The following is a 23,161-nucleotide window of genomic DNA, read 5'->3' as shown; positions in this document are numbered from 1 at the left end:
TTCTGACCTTCAAATACATTCTTTTTGGTCAAATTGAAATGTTCATAAATAATTAATCGATAAGGTAACAAGATGAATGCCAATTCTCGCCAAGCTATGTACAAATTTGGTCAACTGAAACTGTAATCATGCAAGCTATTGCGAACTCAAATTATGAACCAATAATGGTACGGTTGTTACTTTGCTAGCTTGCGAGGTGCCAAAGTCACTGAATAAATCCAATTACGTGCTTTCCATCGTACGTGATCGAATGAATACCAAATTTAACGGATGCTCCATTCGAACTTTACTGCGAACAATTTATCCTACCAAGAGCAAAAACAAAGCAAATATGGACACCTACCTGCCTAAATCCCTACAATAAATTTTGTTGCACAAAAAGCCGCGGGGTCAACAAAAGTTACGGAATCAATTATGGAACAATTGTCAAACGCAATCCACGCAAGTTCAAGTGCAGTTCCATTCAAGTACCTACCTTCTATCACTGTGCCGTTTGGATTGTTCTCTTATATTTTCTATGAATGAATGCGAGGCTCTGTTATGTTGTTTTTATTTTTTTTTATTTTACTTCATATCACACGTCGACTTTATAGCTAATTTATTCATCTCGATTACCGCTGCTAGGGGTATATTTACACACGCTAAGTATTCCGATATGTACAAAACGTTCAATTAAAAAGCAACTAACGTAACACAACACGAATCATTTAGTATCTGCTGATTGCATGGAGCTGTCAAACAGCAGCCCGGAGTGATCAAATTTATCGTGCCACAGCAAGTGCCACTTTTTTGTGGTCAGTTTATTTTCGTTCCAACATACGTCTTCGTACCTAATACTAGTAAATCTAACTTAGGAAGAAATGTTTCGATCACAGTTAGTTTTATTTTTCTTTCGCCGACTTGGAAGCGTTGAAGCTTAAAAACGAAACCGATAAGCTAACCGAATCAAGGGGGAGATCCACAAATAGCTTAGAATTGCGTACTTTTTGTTTATCTTTCATTGGCACGTGAGGCTTTGAAGTTTTTGTTGCATCTTGAGTCAAGCTGAAAACAGCTGTTGTTACAAGGTTAAACTTCGTAGATCGATGATTGTTATTTTCATTGGCAGCAACAAAAACGGCGGCATTGAAACTTTTCACTCGTTAATCAAAATAACGACAGGAAAAAAACGACACGATTTTTAGATTAATTTTTGTGATTTGTGGGGCTGAATTCATACTGAATATTGGATTTTCTTTAACAGCTATACTTTTTGTTATTCAAGAATTTACTTTTGGAAATATAAAATCCTTTCAAAAAAATTAAATTTTTTGGGATCTTTGAAAACATTACTAGATGAACATAAATAACTGATCGTTTCTAAGTGAAGAATAAATTTTAACGAGAATCATATTGTTATCGCGAATACTGTGAAAAGGTTAAAGAAGCACTTTTTTCTTTTTTTTAAACCGGGAGTTGGAAGGATGTAATCAATCAAAAAAGTATCAATTGTATTAACTCGAATGCGGCATATTCAATTCCAAAATGTCAAAACTTCAACTTTCAATTACAGATGAAATTTCATGTTGATCAGACATTCATCAAACAACTTTCAAGTGTCGGAACCAAACAAAATAAAGTGTTGCCGATTGCCGAGGTGTTTGCTTAATTGATACATATGTCTTTTCACCATCGCTGGTTGGCAAGGTTGCCAATCACCAGCACGAAAACATCGGATTTCAACAACATTGACAATACATATTTCGGGAACAAAGCTCAGTAACAATGATTCACTTACGAAATTAACCATCTCGTTAAAAAAAAATTTAGCTCTTAAATCAATTCTTAGCGTCATTAAAAAAAAGTTCCTCGATTATGAACAAGGATGATTACATAATGCAAAAAAAATCACATTTTTCTTATGTGTCTAAAATTTTAGGAATTGATTTTATCAAATATGAATCCAAATATGCCGAAAATTGCCCTTGTTTTTTAAACCTTTTTTGAAGTTTTTGTACTTTTTTGACCAAACCGAATACTCCAAATTAAAAATCATCTTTTTTTCTCCAAAACCCGCGAGTGAATTCAGCGTCTAGTAAGAATATTACAAAATTTTCCTTACATTCATTTTTCTCAATTATTTAAAATGCGGAAGTTTGGACGAAAAAATGTATCGTAGATATTAATCCAACACTATTCAAAACGTTTGGAAACCTTCAATAATGCTGTTAAATGAATCGAAATCTTGAATGTCAACCCTAAGACCTTCTTTTTTAATATCAGAAAAAGATTCAACGATATTTGAAAAAAAAAAAATGAAATTTATAATATTGTATATTGAAAAAGTGGTGGAAAATCAGATTTAGTTTTTATGTGGCATTTTTTGTAGGAGAAATGTATTTATCAATGATTGATTCCGAGAAAAAATTAAAAAAAATCTAACGCCAAATTGCCAAAACAAGAGGTATTAAATAGACAATGACTCGATTTCAGGTTGCCAAAATCTTTCAGTTATTAAAACATAGGCAGCAAAAATGCTGTTTCTTATGAGTTTTTCAACAAATTGAAAAGTTGAGTTTTCCTTTAAATTTCATTATTCAGAATTCAATCAATTTGTAACGTTAATTTTTTTTTTTTTTATAAACTTTGTAAACAATTCGAAGTTGCTTTTTCAATAACTCTTGTTATTAAAATGTAGATACGTACTTAAATTTCAAATTCATGGTTAGAATTCAGAAATGTTTTCAATAAAATAGTTTAAATTTTTTATTTTTTTTTAATTTGTTACTTGTTCCAGCCAAACAACGGATTGTAATACATATTTAAGAAAAGCGTTGATAACACAAGAAAACGACATTTATGGTGCCATTGGTTTATTAATTGTTTTTGAACTATTTGGATTTCCTAAATTTAACTAATTCTTTAGATTTTGATCATCACCTATTCTGATCTTTGGTAACTGACAAACTAATGAAAATACATGAAAACTAAAACAGATTTTTATACAATTGAATATTCTTTCTTTCCTACACGTTTTAGCTTAAGAAATACATCGCTTTGAAAAAATCAATTTTTCGACATTTGGATAGTTAAAATCACAACTATTGCTGACATGATTGAAGAAAGATCAAGAGAGAATGTTGTAGGTTAAATCCCACTTAACCCCTTTGTTGAAGACTGCAAATCGATTTGAAATATGCCTTCAGAAATATCAAAGATTACATTTGGTAAAAATCTTCTTCAATTTCATCAATATTCTCGAATTTTGCAAAATTGGGAAAAATAGGCAAAAGGGCTATAACTTTTTTTCCTCAGAAGTGAAAATTTCACGCAACCTTTGGGGGAGTTGATCATTGAATTGAAACCTTTATTTTCAAATCATTGAAATGTTCTGAGGTTTAACCATTGACGTGCACAAATTTATGTTATGAATTTTCACCTATTTGAAAAGTTATTACAGATGAAAAGTTATCTAGAAAATATGAGATGAAAAAAAAAAGGAACCCAAATTATTCTAAAATTGCACTTAAATTCTTTGCACCTCGGAAAATGGGAATCATGTTGCCTTGTTTTGTTTTGTTTCGATTATAGTCGTTTTAAATCTTTATGGCATTTCCGACTTTATCAACGTTGCAGTTGGCGGATCGTTATTGAAAAACTTATCCGGTACAACTGTGTTCTATGTATACTCTTGGGCTCGAACTCGCGGACATCGGCTCAGGAGACAACAGACTTGCCAACTGAGCTATATCACAAGCTCATTTTGTTGCCTTGTGTAATTTGAGTAACGTTATAAAATTTAAAACTAAGCTCTGAGTTTTACAAATGGAAATCTTTCAAAACAAATTAACTCCTAAAATCAAAAAAAAAATATATTGATAATGTTTGTAACCTCAGCAAACAAAACAAAAATAAACTGTTTTTATGAGTTCCACCGAAAAAAATTGAAATATTTGTAAACGTTGAAGAATTTACGTTTTGTTGTAACGGTTTTAACCTTTTTTCAATTAGGTATAGTTTTTTTTTTAATTTGAGTAACCTATCAAACGTGAGCTTTATAATACAAATTTCATCAGTAAAACTTCGTTACTAAATGTTTTAATAGTTATTTTGCATCAGCAGGAGTTGTTCATTTATTCAACGAGGCTTACCGAAATATTTGATTTCTAACTGCGGACCACAGACGTTCGATTAAAAAAAAGAATTCCAAAGAAACAACAATTTTTATTAAATGTGTGTTTTCAAATTTAGGCCTTGCGTGGAAAACGTTTTGAAACTAGTGATCAAGCCTCACATTTTAATTACTCTTTTATAATAAAGAAAAAAGCACCCCTTTTGTTATCGAAAATTATATGGGGTTTCAGGCTGCGTCAATTTGAGACCAATTTTGTGCTTCTCAAACCCTGGGGTCTTAAAGGCTTCGTTTTTGTTCAAAACTCATCCGTGATTTTTTGCAGAATTTTTCAGTATCGTTTATATGAGCAAATGATGAGTACAATGAGAACTCATGGTTATGAGCTGTTTAACAGCGGTATGTCTTTGGCTTTGCAAAATAATAAACTCAAAAGACATGACTACTTTTCATGCAATACTTCGTGAGGCACCGGCAGTGATGTCAATTTAATTTATTGTTTATCTATCCCAGAAGACATACCCCTGTAATACTTTTTTGCCTCATAAGATACGAAGATAAGGCCTTAGACAAAGTTGTTCAGCGAAAAATTAGCTTTAGAGAATTCATAAATTGGCACAAAACCCATGAGTAGGCTTGGTTTTCCAGAACAAACAACAATGAAACAAAAAATCTCCAAAAAAGTGTGTAAAATTTAAAATGCTGACATCCGAAAAATACGTTAAAAATTGACTTGAAACAGTGCCATCTATTGCGCCGTTCAAAAGTTACTAATCAAATTTTCAAGTGCCCAGTTTTCGAAAAGACTTAATCGTACATTAACTCATTAATAATTAAACTAATGCCGCTTTTAAATAGATCCCGAGCAGACTTTGATGCCCAAATTGATAGCAAACTTAAACCATAATGAGGTGTCAACAGCAAATTGATAGTATCTTTTGCTGTTCAATTTTGTACGAGAGCAAAATAAGGCATAATTAAGCTTTCAATTATTTTCATTTGACAGCAAGCTGAGACCACATTTAGGTATTAACAGCAAACAGTAAGCAAAACTAGATATAAATTGCATTTGATAGCAAAACTAGGCATAATTAAAGTGTCCATTTTTCTTATAAAATACAAAACCCGAGACAGCATCATTTTTTGTTTGGGATTTAAACTAATTGGTTTATTCATCCCCGAGACAGCATCATTTTCGGTACAGCTAACCCAAGAGCAAAATTGAGAATCATTGAGGCATCCTTTGTTTTTCAAAATATAAATAATCTGAATTGTAAAATAACCTGATATAAAAGTATTAATTTATATATTTTTCCATGAAATAAAAATCAGGCAGCTAATCACATTCAATTAGAATACAGGAAAATCTAGTACTAGGTTTCATTTGCAATATGATAAGTCAAATAATTTTTTTAAATTTCAATAATGAAATGACACCAACACCATTGCATAGTTTAGGTGTTATTAAGCTATTTCTAACGATCCTTAATCACTACAAACAAAAACTGTTTTATTTAACAAACGTACATTGTTATTAACTTTAAAAAAAATAGCAAAACTAAGGTTTGGGTTGTGAATAGATTTCTAAATTGATGTTTTTTAAAAAAAAACATAAAATGTTCAAAGTTTTAAATGTAAATTTTCATAAATAGAAAAGGCAAATCCTTTTTAAATTGGTTTTAAACTGTCATTATAACTTGTTTGCATGTACATGTGTTCTGGATGAATAGATTCATCGTTTAGTGAGAAACAATGCAAAAATGATTTAATAATTAATTTTCGATTTCGATTTATTAATTAATTTTGTTTATTCACATTTGTTTTCCGTGATTAGTTTTTCTCTCAAAAATTTAAATTTATAGTATAAATTTTAAAAAATGTTCGTATTATTTGAGTTTCTGAATATATATTTCTAGCCTCATTTGGCATACGCTTGAAAAAGAAAACTGTTTTTTTTTTGCATGTTCGAAAATTGTTGTATTTCGAGAAAATCCTTTAAAATGAATCTAGTGGATTTCAAATTGCTGGATTATTCAAAATACGCTTTCAAATGAACTTACAATTTCATTATCATGAAAATTGAAGCATCTGATCTTTTTTTTCAATTTTTCTTTACAAAAAAAATTGAAAATATTGTAGCTTCTTCAAATAATTATAATTGAACCAGGTATCTATTCACGAATTAAAAGAAAACAAACTGTTTAGACGACCTAGACTTTATTAATTAAATTTTAATTTAACGTGCCAGATCTTAACATCCTTAATTAGATGAGAATTTGTCTACTACATTTATCGTCTGTTTACGTAACCACTTGATCACCAAAACATAAAACAGATACTTATTTTGTGTATTTTTTTACGTCTTTTAGACTTATTGGATAGTTTATGCCCGTACTCCTCACAATAAATATAACATGCACACTATACCACTAAAATAATCTATAACATGAATTGCATCCACGATACAAAACATTAAATTACAAGCCGATTTTCAATCCAAATTTTTATAAACGTATAGCTTTGGCACATTACAAAAAAAGTGTGTTACATATTTACTTTTCCGAGCAATATGAACGAACCGCTAGACATATGCTTGATGTCACTGATTCTTCTGGGAGTCTAAACATAAACAACAACAACAAAAAATGAGCAAACAAATTTTGAAATTTTCGTGCTTGGTTAGCAACGTGATACCATGTTTTGCTAAAAATGATTCCTTAACTACACCTACCATTTCGAAAGATTTGAAAGCATAACGATTTCAAATTTTGCTATCATTGAAAAGTACGTGATGCTTTATATTGGCATTATTGTGCTCTCCGAGCTCTCATAAAATGAGGTGTAGTTGGGGTCTCATTTTTAGCAAAACTTGGTATCACTTTGCTAACCAAGTATGAAAAATTGTGCTCTCATTTTTGCTGTGTACCATCTTATGTCAAGCAAAATGAGAGCAAGTTAGGCTCTCAGGGCGTGATAGCAAAATTTGCTATAATTTTGCCATAAAAGTCTACTCGGGATGGGTTCAATTTATTGCTAGATAAATGCAATAAGAGTTACTTTCGGCTGAAACAGAATTTCAATTCCTCCTGAGGCAGCCAAAAAAACTAACAGTTTTGGAATAAGTTTTTTGCACTTTTTGGACAGTTATCGTCAGAGGACGAATCAGCTATATCCTGTCAATTTGGAATATTCTTGACGATCAGTTTTACCCATCAGAATTGATTCTAGACATCTCAAAGCGGGTTACTTTCGAGTATCGCTTTTGCACTCCACTGTTCAAAACTAAGCATTTCTTGCTTGAAGAAAATAGCGATTCACTTTTCATTAAGTCTATTATGCAACGTCCCAGCAAACATTTTTGTAGGTATATTTCTCAACAACTTTGTTATACGTTTCATATACATTATAGAATGATCGTATGAAACGCGAAAAAAACAGCATTTACCTACCAAAGTGGAGGCAATATACATACATATTTTCAATTTCTGGCTAAAGCGATAAGAGTATACGATTCGGGCGATATCCGACACCTTATAGATACATACTGAAAGAATGCAAGAGAGCACAAGTTTTTTCTCTCAATGCAAGTGAACCGTTGCCAGCGAAAATATTTACTGCCTCTGTCATTGGGCAATTCTTGCAAATACACCATCTGATTTTTTGCAATCTGGTTGCACCGATGGTCGCAGAGAGAGCAACAAAGCTGTTCTCTCACTTGACCCACGCGGGAGAAAAAAAGGAATGAAATTGACTTCAAAATCTGCAAACATGGCGAACTTTTGATCATATCCGATTTAAACCATTTAATCCGACTTCAAGTAACGATTTTTACGACTTTTTATTTGCGTTAGTTGGAATTACGATTCGCAGTAACCAGTGTTCGGCACAAAAACGCTAATCCGCTAATCGCTAGTTAGTCCGATAACTTTTTGTTAGCGGTTTAATTTTGCCGCTAAATTTTGATTGAGCTAGCGAATTTAAAAGTTCCGCTATTTTTTGGTTCCGCTAAATGAAGAACGCTAACTTCCATTTACTTGTATCAAATTCACAAATTATTACTGATAGAAGTAGACATTTTGTCATTTGACAAGTAAAGGAGACATCGGACATCATTCTTACACCAATATGCGCTCCAAGTGAAAATGGTCTCAGGGCAGAAGTGCCTCATTCTTTTTTTCTCTTTAAGTACTTCTTTTCTCAACATTCTCAGACAAACAATTCAATAAATATTGTTAAACAGTATTAAACTATTTTAAACATCATTTATATAATTCAAAGCTAGAAGGTCAATTTTTAGATACTGTTTTTTTTTTTTGCAAAAGTACAGTAAACGGCCTACTTGATCAATATTTTACATGACTTTCATGGTCGTCCACATGCGGTGATTTGTTGAAATGCGCTTTTTAGGTTAATCGATGGATTTTCAAAAGCTTATCCAAATTTCAAAGTTTTTTTTAGATTTCACATTACTATCTCACACGACAAGTCTCGAATAATGAATGCTGGAAAAAATCCGCTTTTTACAACTTGTTTTAAGTGGATGAGATATTTACTTTTCACAAAGCAGTTTTGACAAGTATTTCAAATCAGTTAAAATAAAAATAAGAAAGAATTTGCATATTTATTTCATTTAGTTTTTTTTTTCAGATACACGTTTGGCAATGCTCCTATCATAAGAATTTTGCATTACTATTTTGAAAGTTTAAAAAAAAAAGTGAAACCTCGTTAGAGATTTTTCAACAGACTGGGCACAATAAACAATCTGCACTATATTTGTAAAGTATTTGAGTAAACGAATTGAGATGCAACCATAATCCATGCTGTTGCCATCCTGTTTACGTTATTGTTTATCAACAGTTAGCGATTAGCGCTTTAAGCTTGAAGCGATAACTTTTTCCGCTCATTTAGCGGTTTTAATTAGCGATCGCTAAATTTGAATGAGTTAGCGATTTAATTAGCGCCGCTATTTTTTCAATTAGCGATGCCGAACACTGGCAGTAACATTTTTAATGACTTGAGTTATCATTTTCAATACGATTTCATGTTTGCTTGGGTGATGAAAGTGTCACAAAACTTCAACAGCGGTTTTCTTGAAACATGCCAAAGAGTTCATACGACCTGTTCAAAACTGACCAAAATTTTGATTTTTTCTCAGTTTCATTTTGACTGTTTTCTTTGGTGTGTTTGGAGGCCCAGCTAAAAAACAAAAATCGGTTAAAAATAGTCGTTGGAAATTTTACACAAGTTTCGTAGGCTAGCTTGTACGTCTGTAATTGTCCGTACAGCACTTATATCGACACCGAAACGTTCGTTCAAAGCACTTTTTCTATCAATTGTGGAACTAAAATATCTTCATATAGTGTGAAGAAGCTCTCTTTTTAGATTTATAATCATCTAACTCATAAACATACTGAATCTTCAGAAATATTGAATAAACAACACAATACTACAATAAGTATGCCAAAAATAGCAGGTACACTGAAGTTTGAAGTGTCCTAATTTTCTCGGATCACAATCAAAGTTTCTGAAATTGTTATTCATGCAGTTTGTAATATTGTTGCCAATTGTGAGCTGATTTGAATATTTTTTGGACAAACTATCATCAGTTTATGAATATAAAGCTCTGTTTTCTGAATTTTTGCATTAGCCGTCTACTGAATCCCAAGCAACATTTTTAACGCCTGATGGTTTTATAGAAAAAAAGGCAGTTTTATAACGATATTACAAAAGTCTTGATAGCCGTGAAGCGTATTTCAACAAGACCATAACAAAAACTTTCTCCAGGGTATCTACACGACGTTTATAAAACCTGTTTCGAAAACCTCAATCAATTTCAAGAATATCTCATCCTCCGTGTATATAGCGGGTTTAAAGGCCGCTATAAAGCAATTTCAAAACCACGCTATATAAAACCCTGTTAAAATGTCATAAAACGTCAAGTGCCAAACATACCGACAGCTGATCGGACTGATTTGAAAACAGAAAAGAAGAAGAAGAAAAAATGAAAATTTTGCGTTTGATTTCTACAAGAAGGTAAATTTTCCATCGGTATCCTTATCTCGTAGCTAAAATATTTTTTTTGACTGCTATAGGTAATATTTACCCGGAAATATGCCCTGACTGGCCTGGCCATTTGTCGGAACTGGATGGGTTTTCTCACCAGCAACAGCAACACATCCAGAAAAGAGGCGACCTTGCCATCACATTTGCCGTCGGAATTGCTTCGCAACTTTTCGATATGTGGCTGGAAAAACATCCGGAAAACAACCTAGTGCTACGGCTGGATCCGGATTAAAGGTAGTGTAACACAAATTGAATTCGAATAAAATTTGAATAAAAGTTAATAGCATTCTAGTGTTTTTTTGTTATTATTTCATGAAATAACGAAACGCCATTTTCTGTAGGATTATTGAAAACTTTGAGAAAATAAATTTCATGAAATTTGAAATAATGTAGCAAAATGTGGGAACTAACAAGTCTTATTCGCACAAATATGGACTAAAGTAAAGATAGATACATAAAAAAAATCTCTTGATAGACATTCAAAAGTATGTTTTATGTTCAGAAATATATATATTTATGTATGTACTGTACTCCGCAAAACTATTATGGGCACGTTTTTTTCTCATTTATTTCGAAAAAACCAATAGATAAATTTTGAAGCGCATCAGTTTTGTGCATGAGATAACGATTATCATCATACAATTAAATTGATCAATTTTCGACTCTGTCAGAATATTTTTTCATCAATTCAATTTCAAAGCCGCTGGCAAGAAACTAAATTTTCACTCAAAATTTTTTTCACTCAAACTAAAATTCGATGATTTCAATTAACTCTTGACGAAACCTCTGTGGTTGTATAAGGTACTTGTAATGTGTTCTTCAGAACCCCTTGTAGGTGGGCCCTTTTACACTAGTAAGCGTTTTAAAAATGTTTGAATGGGGTTTATAAAACTAAACGTTGTTTTATAGCGAAGTTTCGAAGTACCCTTTCAGTTTCTTATAAAACTAAAATTGTTACTTGGGAATCACTTAATTTGAAAAATGTTTTGGTTGGTATTGCTTTCATTCCATTAATTTTTGATTATTTTATGCATAGCGATCATTTAAACAAAACCTAAAATTACTGACTTGTACTGGAAATAACGTATAAGTCAAAAGTTACTAAAATTTTGTTTTTGGAAATTTTATTTCTTGATTTAAGTCGGTCATTCCAAACCTTCCTTTTAATGTGTAAAACATAAAAATTTAATGATTACAGCCAAAATATTTTTTGACAAATGCAACGACTTCTATATCACATATGTTATCTATGTCCATAGTTATCTGTCACATTTTCCACAATCATTTCCCAACTGGTAGTATTTATGCTGTTCAAATGACACCAAGTGTTTCTGAGCGTATTTTGACTAAATTTTCAGGTTTAAGCTTAAATAAATCGATAAAACATAAATTTGGCTACATACTCATAAGACGTTTTATAATTCACGTTTCATTTGTGGCCTGAAAATTAATTCTTTCAATGTACAATTAAATTGTTGCAACTGTTAAACAAAAATTTTCCTGTGATCTTTCAGTGCTATACATCACCCAAAGAAACCCAAAACATCATTCATTTAATGAATCAGTAGATCGCTACCATTCGTAAAAAAAATCATCACTCAATTAAAATCGTGCTGCAATTTTTGCAATTTAATCATCAACCCGAGTTGCTTAACAAAAATGCCAAATCTCCAATCGGGTTTTGATGCTTCGAAAATCATTCCAATGATCACGCGGCTGCACAGTCGAATAAATCTTAATGTTACGGTCCAATTAGATTTATAATAGCAAGGATAGTAAAAAAGCCAGTTTCTGCAGATGCAACAGAGTTCATAAATCGCTGACCTAACGATGCATCATCGATCACAACTGTCTAAATCGGTTAATGTTTTTTTTTTGCCAACACGCTTCAATGCCAAATTTTCATTTCCCTTTCCAAAATCAGCTGAGGCTTCAGAGTATTAAATTTTGATAATTTTTTTAATCTGTATTTAGTTTATGAATACAAAGTAAAAATATGTTAAAACTATTCTTATCCAGATTTTGTTTGACATAAAAAATATATTTAGTAATTGTTCTGACGATTCCAAACATATTTCAAGCACATTACTTTCTTAATCACAGAAAAAATTTTTCCCAAATTTGGTAGAATTAAAAACTTTGTATGGACTATTATCACTAGATCGATAACCTTATTTGGCTTCTAATAAATATCTTTTTTATATCAGTTGTTTTCCAGTTTTGGAAAGTCTACTATTATTTTTCAAAGTTAAGGTTAAGGTTGAGATAAGAAAAAAAGCTCGCCTCGGTTTAAAAGCAAAACGCTTCAAAAAAATACTCCAACGATCACATCGTTTGAATTCCTATTACTGGTCACCTATTTTCAGCACAAAAAAGCTCGTTCCATTCAAGAGTCGGGCTCTACGATACGATCTTTCTAATTCACCAATCACACACTAATCGGTCCGAAACCCCAATCAAATTCATAGTTGGAATGGCCGTTGATGGTCGCTTGAAGCATTATTTTTTTTTTCGTTTATCTAACCTTCTTTTTTCGGCATGCGAGTTGCTGCTTTCCGATTGCCATCGAATGGCGACGCGCGGTGACAAGCGCAGGGGCTTAAGCTGAGAAGCGGGAGTGCGGGGGTGGAACAACCATCAGACAGGCAGGCAGGCAGGCTCTAATTTTAACTGGAGGCCAGCAGCAGCAGCGCTCTAACCGCCATCATGATCAGCCGCTTCAGCCGCCTCGCTTGTTCCGTTTCCACCAGCCGGATGCGCAGCGGAATTGTCAAAAATCGCACCACCTGAAGCAGGTAGATGAAGGCGATCGCGATCAAGAACTGTCGAATGGAGAGGCAGAAAATTAGACAAAATTATTCGTTGTGTTATTAGAATATAGCGATTTTATCTTTCGATGTGTTGGATAATTTGTTCTAAAAAGATTCAGTATCAAGTTTGAAGCATAGACCACTGTTTTACATGGCTATAACTACGTACCTATTAAAAGGCAAATTTGACGTCGATACACATGGAAGTTTTTATGTTTGGAGTTCTGTATCAAACTGGCTTTTAACGAATTTCAACATGATTTTTTGTATTGGTCGACAAGTTTTGAATCAATAAAATTAGACCTTTTTTGGTAATAGCCTACTTCCATATTTATGTAGAGGATTCTAATAGCAATTTTTTCCGAGTTGTTAGATTTGAACTACCTACATGAACTATTTCTGTTTAATTTTCATTAAGATTAGTTTACAGGTTGTTTAATATGTTCGGTTACATTTTTTATCCAATTGTTGTGGTGCACAATTAAATGCACATTAAATTTTTTTAATGATCATTTTGTGTTTTCATCAGACAAGCTATTTCTGGTTTTGAAAAGTTAATTTTCATTAAGTGTTCATGCCTTCTCACACACAAGTACCGTTACTGACGAAATCCCGATTTTTTTTTTACCAAAATAAATGGTTTCTAGTTCTCCTAATATGTCTCCTTTGGCTCAATTCTCAGCTGTGTGCCTGCTGGTTTTCATCAGAAAGCTCTTCAAAGTGGTGGAAGATAGAATTATTTCACATCATAAATAGACGAAAAATATCAAATATGTGCTTTTGTAACATTATTTTCAGATTACATTAGCCATTTATGGTTCCTTGGGCTTCTTTTTCATGTATTGTTTATTTGTATATTTAGGCAATTTTAATAAAAAAAAATACGGGTTTTTGGAAATTTTGGCTCAAAATTAGAGGTACCTTGCCCTCCAAAACTAACTTTCCCGGGTTGGTTAGTTATATCATACATGTTATCGATAATAAGCAATTACAGGACACCTATTTTGACTATTAATTTTGACTATATATTAAATCGTTACCATTCCTATGTGGAACGAGATGTCAATGATAGAGGGGCGTGTCGCGTATGGTGGACTTGAGAAATCTTTGAAGATAATAATATTGCATTTAAGTTTTTAAAAAATCAATACAAAAGGTGTGATTGATCATTTTTGTATGTCTTACAATTTGAGTAAAAAAAATTGTATTCTGAACGATTGGTTTTAAATTATATTGATTTTAACTTGTATTAGAACTTATTGAACACATGCCAGAACCAAGAGGTATATTTTCAATAATGATAGATTATTTGAAAAAAATGCCAAACGATTCTTAATTTTTCAAGCAATATTTGGTGATTTTTCTAAATCATTATAATGTTATTTAAAGTATTTACCTTCGAAAGAACAAAAGAAATTTTCGGATAATATATGGAAAATGCAACAACTTAAATCGTGTTTTCTCGAAATCAGTTTTTATGCACTGACACTCCTCCGGCATCAAACACCTCAGTATGGTAACGAGATTATCCAATTTATTGAAAATCTCCTTGCACTTTCCAAAATTATCGAAGGTGATTTAATTTCATGAGACATGCGACCAAAATATATTTTTTGAACCGCCATAACTTTTTTGTTTAAGTCCAATCGAGTTGCAGTCTTCGGTGAAATGTCAATCTTAATTAAAATTTTAATAAAATCAACATAAACAAGTAATCGATTGGTAAAGAAAAAATATTTGATGAAAAACAAGTTTTTATGCTTCTTCAGAACACAATATCTTAGAATTCCTTTCACACTTGAGATTCAGTGCAACCCCTTTCCGTTATCAGATTGAGCTCAAATTTGACAAATGGTCTTCTGGTGATTCCTTTAGTTCATTCAAGTCTTTTCGGAAGTGATTGGTTTTTCTTGTAGGTATTTATTAAGACGAATTGTATAAATTAAATTAAAAATATCCTAAATTGTGATTTTAAATCAGCATTAAACCGCAAACGGCTCTTCATACAATGATACAAACAACATGCTTTATTCAGCAAAGTATAAGTGCAAAAAAAAACTTTTAATGGTTTACATATTAACAAAATCAACGCTAGTTACACATTTTGGTCAGTTGAATACAAAAGTTTTGAATCAAAAAATTTTTGTTCTTGAAAATAGCTTGGTGATTTTAAATTTTGATAGAAGTTTGGTTCATTTTTTGCGTGTAGTATTTGACCCAAACAAAATTTAAAAAAATATAAAAACATATATATTTTGTGAACAATTTTTTATCCAGAATTTATTTAAAATCATATCTTTTGAAAGTGGACTTTTATAAAGATCGCCCTTGTGGAACCTCTGAACATGATTTTTTTTAGTTAGCCCTATAAAAAAGTTTGTTCTCCACATCCCAGATATCATGCAATTTTGGGACACCCAAGCGATAATTTTGGGTTATATCCAAACGATTTTTTTTGTTCAGCAGATAGATCTTAGCTCTCAATCCAATTCTTTGTGTAATTGTGAAAATTTCAAATAAATACCATCTTAAAAAAAATTCAAGTTAAAAAAACTATTTTTTTACGTTAGAAAAACTTAACTTTTCAAAGTTTTTCGAAAAATATCCGTTAAAATTTATATCTTACTTCAACAAATATATCCAATCTTAACTTCGATTTGTTGTATCTTATGATGAAAGAATCGATTCTCTAAACTCGAATTTTAGATTTGTTTGCACATACACTCAGTTTTTTAGTATATTTGAATGTGCGTTTGAGGTCATTTACCCGATCAACTTTTGAAGGCAACGGGAAAGTCAGCAATACAAAAATATGCTTTAACTTACAAATTTTGAAGGTGAAGGTAGAGGTTCAAAAATGCAAAGTGAATTGTTTTTGCTAAACATAAAATTTAAAATTTCTTATTAAATTTTGATGACCAACTAAAATGATTCAAGAATAACAATAATGTAACAATCTCGACAGCAAAATCTCAAAATCTCATTCCAGCACCACATTTCTACAAGATTTATTAAAAAAATTTCTCACTTGTTGAAACTAATTGAGTTCCAAATTTAGAATCCCAATAGAATTAGACTAAGTTTACCAGATTGTCCGGATTTTGACCAAATTTTCTCACATTACACTCAGGTTTTTTTTTTACGCGGTATTTCGTCCCGCGTAAAAAAAAACCAGCGTAAAAAAAAACCGCGTTAATTCGAAAATCCGCGTAAAAAAAACCGCGTTAATTCGAAAATCCGCGTAAAAAAAACCGCGTTAATTCGAAAATCCGCGTAAAAAAAAACCTCGTTAATTCGAAAATCCGCGTAAAAAAACCATTTTAATTAAAAAATTCGCGCGTCGCAGGTCTCATGTTCCATGACTCAGGTCTCATGTTTCATGTCTTAGGTCTCATATCCTAGGTCTCATGTCTCATGTCTCAGGTCTCATGTCTCAGGCCTCATGTCTCATGTCTCAGGTCTCATACCTCAGGTCTCATGTCTCATGTCTCAGGTCTCATGTCTCATGTCTCAGGTCTCATGTCTTTTGTCTCATGTCTTAGGTCTCATGTCTCAGGTCTCAGGTCTCATGTCTCAGGTCTCATGTCTCATGTCTCATGTCTCATGTCTCAGGTCTCAGGTCTCATGTCTCATGTCTCAGGTCTCAGGTCTCAGGTCTCAGGTCTCAGGTCTCATGTCTCATGTCTCATGTTTCATGTCTCAGGTCTCAGGTCTCAGGTCTCATGTCTCATGTCTCATGTCTCATGTCTCATGTCTCATATCTCAGGCCTCATGTCTCATGTCTCATATCTCAGGTCTCAGGTCTCAGGTCTCAGGTCTCAGGTCTCAGGTCTCATGTTTCATGTCTCATGTCTCATGTCTCATGTCTCATGTCTCATGTCTCATGTCTCAGGTCTCATGTCTCAGGTCTCATGTCTCATGTCACAGGTCTCATATCTCAGGTCTCATGTCTCATGTCTCAGGTCTCATGTTTCATGTCTCTGGTCTCAGGTGTCAGATCTCAGGTCTCAGGTCTCAAGTCTCAGGTCTCAGATATCATGTATCACGTTCTTAGTATCAGAGCTAAGATATTCCCAACTACAAAAAGATTCTAAGTGTTTTCCTTTGAAAAAGTCTTAGAATATTTTCTGTCAAAAACCGCGTTAATTCGAAAATCCGCGTAAAATAAACCGCGTTAATTCGAAAATCCGCGTAAAAAAAGCCGCGTAAAAAAAACCGTGTAAAAAAACCGCGTAAAAAAAACCTCAGTGTATTTGCAAAATCAAACGAAAACTTCATACTTCAACTATATGTATCTTGCGCCCAAATATTTTTTTTAAAACAAATTTTATAAAAATAAACATAAACGATTTTTAAAACGGTTCTGAATATAGGGTGAATGTACCCAATCTTGGCCCCTAAGGCATGGTTGACTAGATTTCCCATGATTTATTTCGTAGTCATTTGAATTCAATTGTGAACAAATGCTATGCAGAATGTTGCAATATGCGATTTTCTGTTATGTTTGATTTTTTTTTCATTTTTTGGCGTATGTTTGACATCAAAAACACCAAAATGCATTTTGGCAGGCCAAGATAAGGAGCATGCCAAATTAAGGCTCACTTACCCTACTGATGTGTTTGGATAAAATAAAAACAGTTTTAAACGTATTTTTTTTTTATTTTAATGGAATAATTCCAAAATTTTGGCCGGATTTTTGGGAAAATTTTGAAAAATATGCCTTTACTTCCCAAAATTTTAGGATAAATTTGCCTGAATTTTCCCAGCCGGATTATTGCTTGAAATAATATCTCGGATAGTTTTCTCGAATATTAGCTAAAGGGGTCCATAAAGGGAGTATTGCAGATTTTTTTTCCGAAATTATGAAAGCTGAGCAAATTAAGCCAATTTTGTTCCAAAACATGGTAAAATCTGATCAAATGATTTGAATTTATTTTAAAACAAAATCAGAAAAAAAAACCTTGGTAGAAACATTCGAAAAAAGAAATATCAAGAATGTTTTGAAGAAAAAGTGAAGAATAAAACTAAAAATGTAATTATTTTTATCGAAAAACGTCAGAAACTTTAAAATTGTTTTCCAAACTTCCAAAAAAAGATAAATTCAGGTAAAGGTAGGACAAAAATGCTGCTTAACACGAGTTTCCTTTTTTTCCTGTGTACAAATTCAGTAAAATATGGACAATATTATGGAAATCAGCCAGACCGTAGTTTAGTTAACTTGTTCAGTTTCCTTCAAAAATCCGTTTATTCCATGTTAATTCAGTTCGAATGTCGTGCACACGCTATGTATATTTCTTTAAATTTAAACTTTACCATTATTTGTGAGGAATTTATTATTAATTTTTATCAAAATTTATTGAAAGACTTTAAAAAAAATATTCCTGAATCGTAAACTGAACTACATCAGAGCAAAGGCCGAGAATTATTGAAATTTGAAAAAAAAAGTATGAATAACTTGAAGAGAAACATGCGAATTAAATTTATAAAAAAAAGTCTCAATTAAAATTTAAAAAAATTATAAAACCGTGCAATCTAGAATTCTCACTTTATAAGCATTAGTATGAGTATGAATAATGCAAAATTATTGTTAGCTTTTTGATCGTTATTGAAATTTGCGAAAATAAATTTTAAGAAAATCCGTAGTTGCCTCAATTGGTTCAATCTGCCATACTGAGGTTCTTAAGTAAATTTTTTGAACGGATTTCATTAGAAAAGCTCGGATTTGCCCGAATCTATTTTCACTCTAATTCTCAATCTCATTCTCATACTCAAATCAAACTTAAAAAAAAAAACAAATTGTGTTGTTTTTTTTTATTTATGCGTCCAAAACGAAATGTTTTGAGCAGGTTTCATAAAAATAATCATGAAAGGTTTCTGGAAAGCCCAAAATACGATTTATAATCGACCAATAAATTTAGCTGAATACATTTTTTTAAACTTTTTTTTCTTGATTCCTAGGTCTTGACCAAACTTGAAACTTTGCCAGGTTTTTAAATAAAATCTCTGGCCCGAATACATCTTGCAATAAAATCTGACAACATCATTCTAAACTCATCTAATTTTTTAAAGGTTCCCTGATTATGTGTAAAGATGCACCGTATGTTGATCTTATCAACTATTCGGTCGAATATTCGGTCCGATATTCTGTTCGGTTTTTCATAAAATTACAAAAGCGATTATTCCAATTTCCTTCTATTTCTTCCATCTTAATGCACCTCATGAAAGGACATCAGAAAACTTGTCGCTCCTAGGCTCTTTATCACTAAATAGAGTGGGTTCCTGTGAAAACAAGAAAACAACACGTCGAAATAGGTGCTAAGCAATTCTAAATTGTTTATTTGATATCGAATTATTGGAAACTCGATTATTCTTCAAACTTGTTGTTATAAAGAACGAAGATCTTTCAAAGCTTTCATTTCTGTCTAATAATTCTTATTTGAATTACAAAACTCGTTAAAACGCCAAAAATTAAATAAGGTTTTTTAACTCTAAATGATACAGAAATGTCTAAAACCTTGAGATCAGATGTTATTTTGCAAAAAAAAACTGGCAATAATCGATCTTAAGGTACTTGTAATGTAATTGGCTTTTAAATGAATCACTAGTTGCTCCAAGCCTCATATAACTCAAATAAATATTTAAAATGAAAAGACATAAATTTTTCACTAGGATGGTCCTAGAATTATTAAAAAAACATGACAAAAATGACAAAAATGACAAAAATGACAAAAATGACAAAAATGACAAAAATGACAAAAATGACAAAAATGACAAAAATGACAAAAATGACAAAAATGACAAAAATGACAAAAATGACAAAAATGACAAAAATGACAAAAATGACAAAAATGACAAAAATGACAAAAATTACAAAAATGACAAAAATTACAAAAATGACAAAAATGACAAAAATGACAAAAATGACAAAAATGACAAAAATGACAAAAATGACAAAAATGACAAAAATGACAAAAATGACAAAAATGACAAAAATGACAAAAATGACAAAAATGACAAAAATGACAAAAATGACAAAAATGACAAAAAATGACAAAAATTACAAAAATTACAAAAATTACAAAAATTACAAAAATTACAAAAATGACAAAAATGACAAAAATGACAAAAATTACAAAAATTACAAAAATTACAAAAATTACAAAAATTACAAAAATTACAAAAATTACAAAAATTACAAAAATTACAAAAATTACAAAAATTACAAAAATTACAAAAATTACAAAAATTACAAAAATTACAAAAATTACAAAAATTACAAAAATTACAAAAATTACAAAATTCACAAAAATGACAAAAATTACAAAAATGATAAAAATTACAAAAAAGACAAAAATGGTTGGATGTGGTTTGTAACGACTGGTGTTTAATTTTACAAGCCAATTCTTAAACACTTGATAGAAATCTATCTGATTAAAAAAGTCGACAGAGTCTTAAACAATCGTTTTGTAGCAAAATTTTTGTTTGAAATAAAATCACACCTCAACGTTTAAGACATTTTGAAGTCAAAAAAGTTTTAGGGTAAAAAATCGTAACGTCGATCCCTTTATAGCACCGCTAAAGCAAATCTGTTTTTGAACCAATCTACAAAATTTATATGGTCGGTTTTTGAAATTTGATGGTGAATTTTGTCCATATATCCATTACCACCCTTATGTTTAACTACTCAATTTAACGTTTGTTGTTTGATGTACGTATTGAGTGCAAAGTACAAAGAACGTAAGTAAGAGCTTCAATTTTAAAAATTTTACTTTAATCAAAACTTTTCGGTAAACAATATATCCTTTTTTCCTGTTTGAGTTAAAATTTGACATTTTAAACAAATATGTAAGGTCTGTGAATTTTGAAAATCTTATTCTTTATTGCGATTCATCGAGTACTAAGACTTAACACGTTTATTGCTTGGTTTCTTCTGATTCATGAAGCATCGAAGATTAAAGAATGTTTTGTAATTCCCTTAATTCTCCATAAAATCAAATCTGTACGCCCATCGCAAATATTGATAAATGCATGTACTTACAAAACTTCTTCACAGTCAGTTCCACGGCATCGTAACCCTCGACATGCGCCGTACTGCCGACGACATCTGACAAGACAATCGATCCACTTCCGGTTGAACCGACATCGAGATGCTGATACTGTTGTTGTTCGGCGGTGAGAATCATATGAGTCGCGGCCGAGGTGCCCAGAATTACCGCCATTAGTGTTGCCATTTGTCAAATTCTGCGTTAAGGTTGGGCCTGGGAGCTACACCCGGTTTGTTTTTTTTCTTCTTTGTGTATGGGTTAGGTAGGTGGGTACAGAACTCAGCCAGAGAATATTTCCGGACAAGTGTCAATTGGAAATAATACCAAAGAGGTTCGTCGCTTTCGTTGCAAATCACTAGCACACTCACTAACGGGGATGTATGTAGAAGGTACATTAATTGTTCAAACAAGCGGCACTTTTGGGGAACTTGACTGGGCCACACACTTCAGAATATAGCATGTATAGTTACACTGGGCCACACCTTGAACGAGAGCATAATGCCGTGAACAAAAATAATGAAACCAATAACAGTTAACTTCTAACTCGATGTACACTTATAGACACTTTAGGATGTAAGTTCAGCGCTGCGTAAACAAATTGCTCGATACAGGTTTTTAAGTTCCAAAAGATTAATTCGCACCTAGAGCACGAAAGCAAATAAAGCCGGCAATGAACTGGAAGCCAACTGGAAACAACTTTGGCGCAGAACTTCGGATCGGATTGCCTGCCCTATAGCGTAGCTTTGTTTGCACTGAACTGCACTAATCGGTTCTTCAGCGCAGTAGTGGCATAGCATAGTCGATCAATGGCTGAGCCAGCCACTACCACTCCACATATTATTTGACCAAAATGCATGGCGGCCGAACGCTCTAAACGTAGGACGACGCTCCACTCTCAAATGCTGTGCGCCATCGACACGGCTTTCATTCTTTTGGCTGACGATTTGGGGAAGAGATCCATAGGCATCGGTAGTGAGTGAGGAAGATTGAGGTCTCGGCTGCAAGGCGACCTTGAACCACGCATCGTGCCGTCCGTCGTCGACTTCATTCGACATCGTTGTGCTGCGCCGATCATTTAATATTAGGTATCTACCAGTGCGAAAGTGAAACTTGTTGCATTCGTCCGATGCTAAGCTATTAGGCCTGTTCAGAATTGGAGAGAAGGATTAAAACAAGAGTTAGGCCGTGAACATAGAGTAGAGGCAATCTAACGTTGCTACGTATTTTTTTTTTTATATTTCAAATTCTAAACTTGAACCACTTTTTCATGCAAAGTTTAGCCAGAAAAGTTATGAACCAGAGATAGACTATTTTTCACGGAAATAAATAACGTATAGTGAAAACTCTTTCGAATAAAATCAAATTTTACCAAAATACAAAAAAAAATTTGAAAAATTATTTCAAAAATTTAGATGTGAAGCTTAAAACCTATTTAAACGAGAAAATGGTTCATTTTACCAAAAATCATCATTTTCTCATCCAAAAATATTAAAACAGAGAGAGCTTGTTAATGGCTGGACACTGCCTCTGCACAGTGGTCAAATTGAATAGAACATGATCGTTCCTTATAATTTTTATGTTTTACATTTTATCTTCAAGGTGTCTTCGAAAAAGACTTTTTTTGAGCTTTGGATGAACTTGAAAGAGAATGAAGTTCCATGGACCTCGAAATAGTATTTTGAAAAGCAAAAAAGATCCACAGAACTTTTGTACAGCTCTATGTGAACTTATGAGTTCGTTCTTTAAGTGATATCCGAACTTTTGGTTGCTTGTGGAGAGTCCCGAGACACGATTTAGTGTCACACCTTTGACTTCCAGTCCTGACATGATGCGAGCTCCTCCATGATCCGACAGTGCAAACAAGACGTCCCGAGCAACCAAAAGTCCCATGAAACAAAAATGGTACAAAAAAGTTGCTCAATTGCTTATTTCCTACAATTCCTACATATATCGCATCAGAATGGTCACTCAAGTATCAAATTGCTCTTTGAAAAAAAACTTGTCCGGCTTGGGGATCGTACCCCAACCTTCATGGTGAGAATTGAACACGCTATACCACTAGACAAGGCCTAGATGTTGTTCTTACTGAAACTAAAACTCGAAGTGGCGATGGCGCACCCGCGCAATAAGAC

General features: G+C 32.5%; 1 protein-coding gene across 1 annotated transcript; it reads right to left on the bottom strand.

Annotated features, from left to right (window-relative positions):
- Nucleotides 1-12,344: 12,344 nt before the first annotated feature.
- LOC129757650 (uncharacterized) lies at nucleotides 12,345-21,959 on the bottom strand. Its single transcript, XM_055754926.1, has 2 exons — nucleotides 21,023-21,959; nucleotides 12,345-12,996 (listed from the first exon to the last, which is right to left on the bottom strand). The coding sequence occupies exons 1-2, from the start codon at nucleotides 21,213-21,215 to the stop codon at nucleotides 12,869-12,871; spliced, it is 321 nt and encodes a 106-aa protein (XP_055610901.1). The 5' UTR covers nucleotides 21,216-21,959; the 3' UTR covers nucleotides 12,345-12,868.
- Nucleotides 21,960-23,161: the final 1,202 nt, after the last annotated feature.

The sequence above is a fragment of the Uranotaenia lowii genome, chromosome 3 (assembly GCF_029784155.1).
Source record: "Uranotaenia lowii strain MFRU-FL chromosome 3, ASM2978415v1, whole genome shotgun sequence".
NCBI classification, from domain to species: Eukaryota; Metazoa; Arthropoda; class Insecta; order Diptera; family Culicidae; genus Uranotaenia; species Uranotaenia lowii.
The sequence above is the reverse complement of the archived record's forward strand: the minus strand, read 5'-3'. Positions and strand labels throughout refer to the sequence as shown.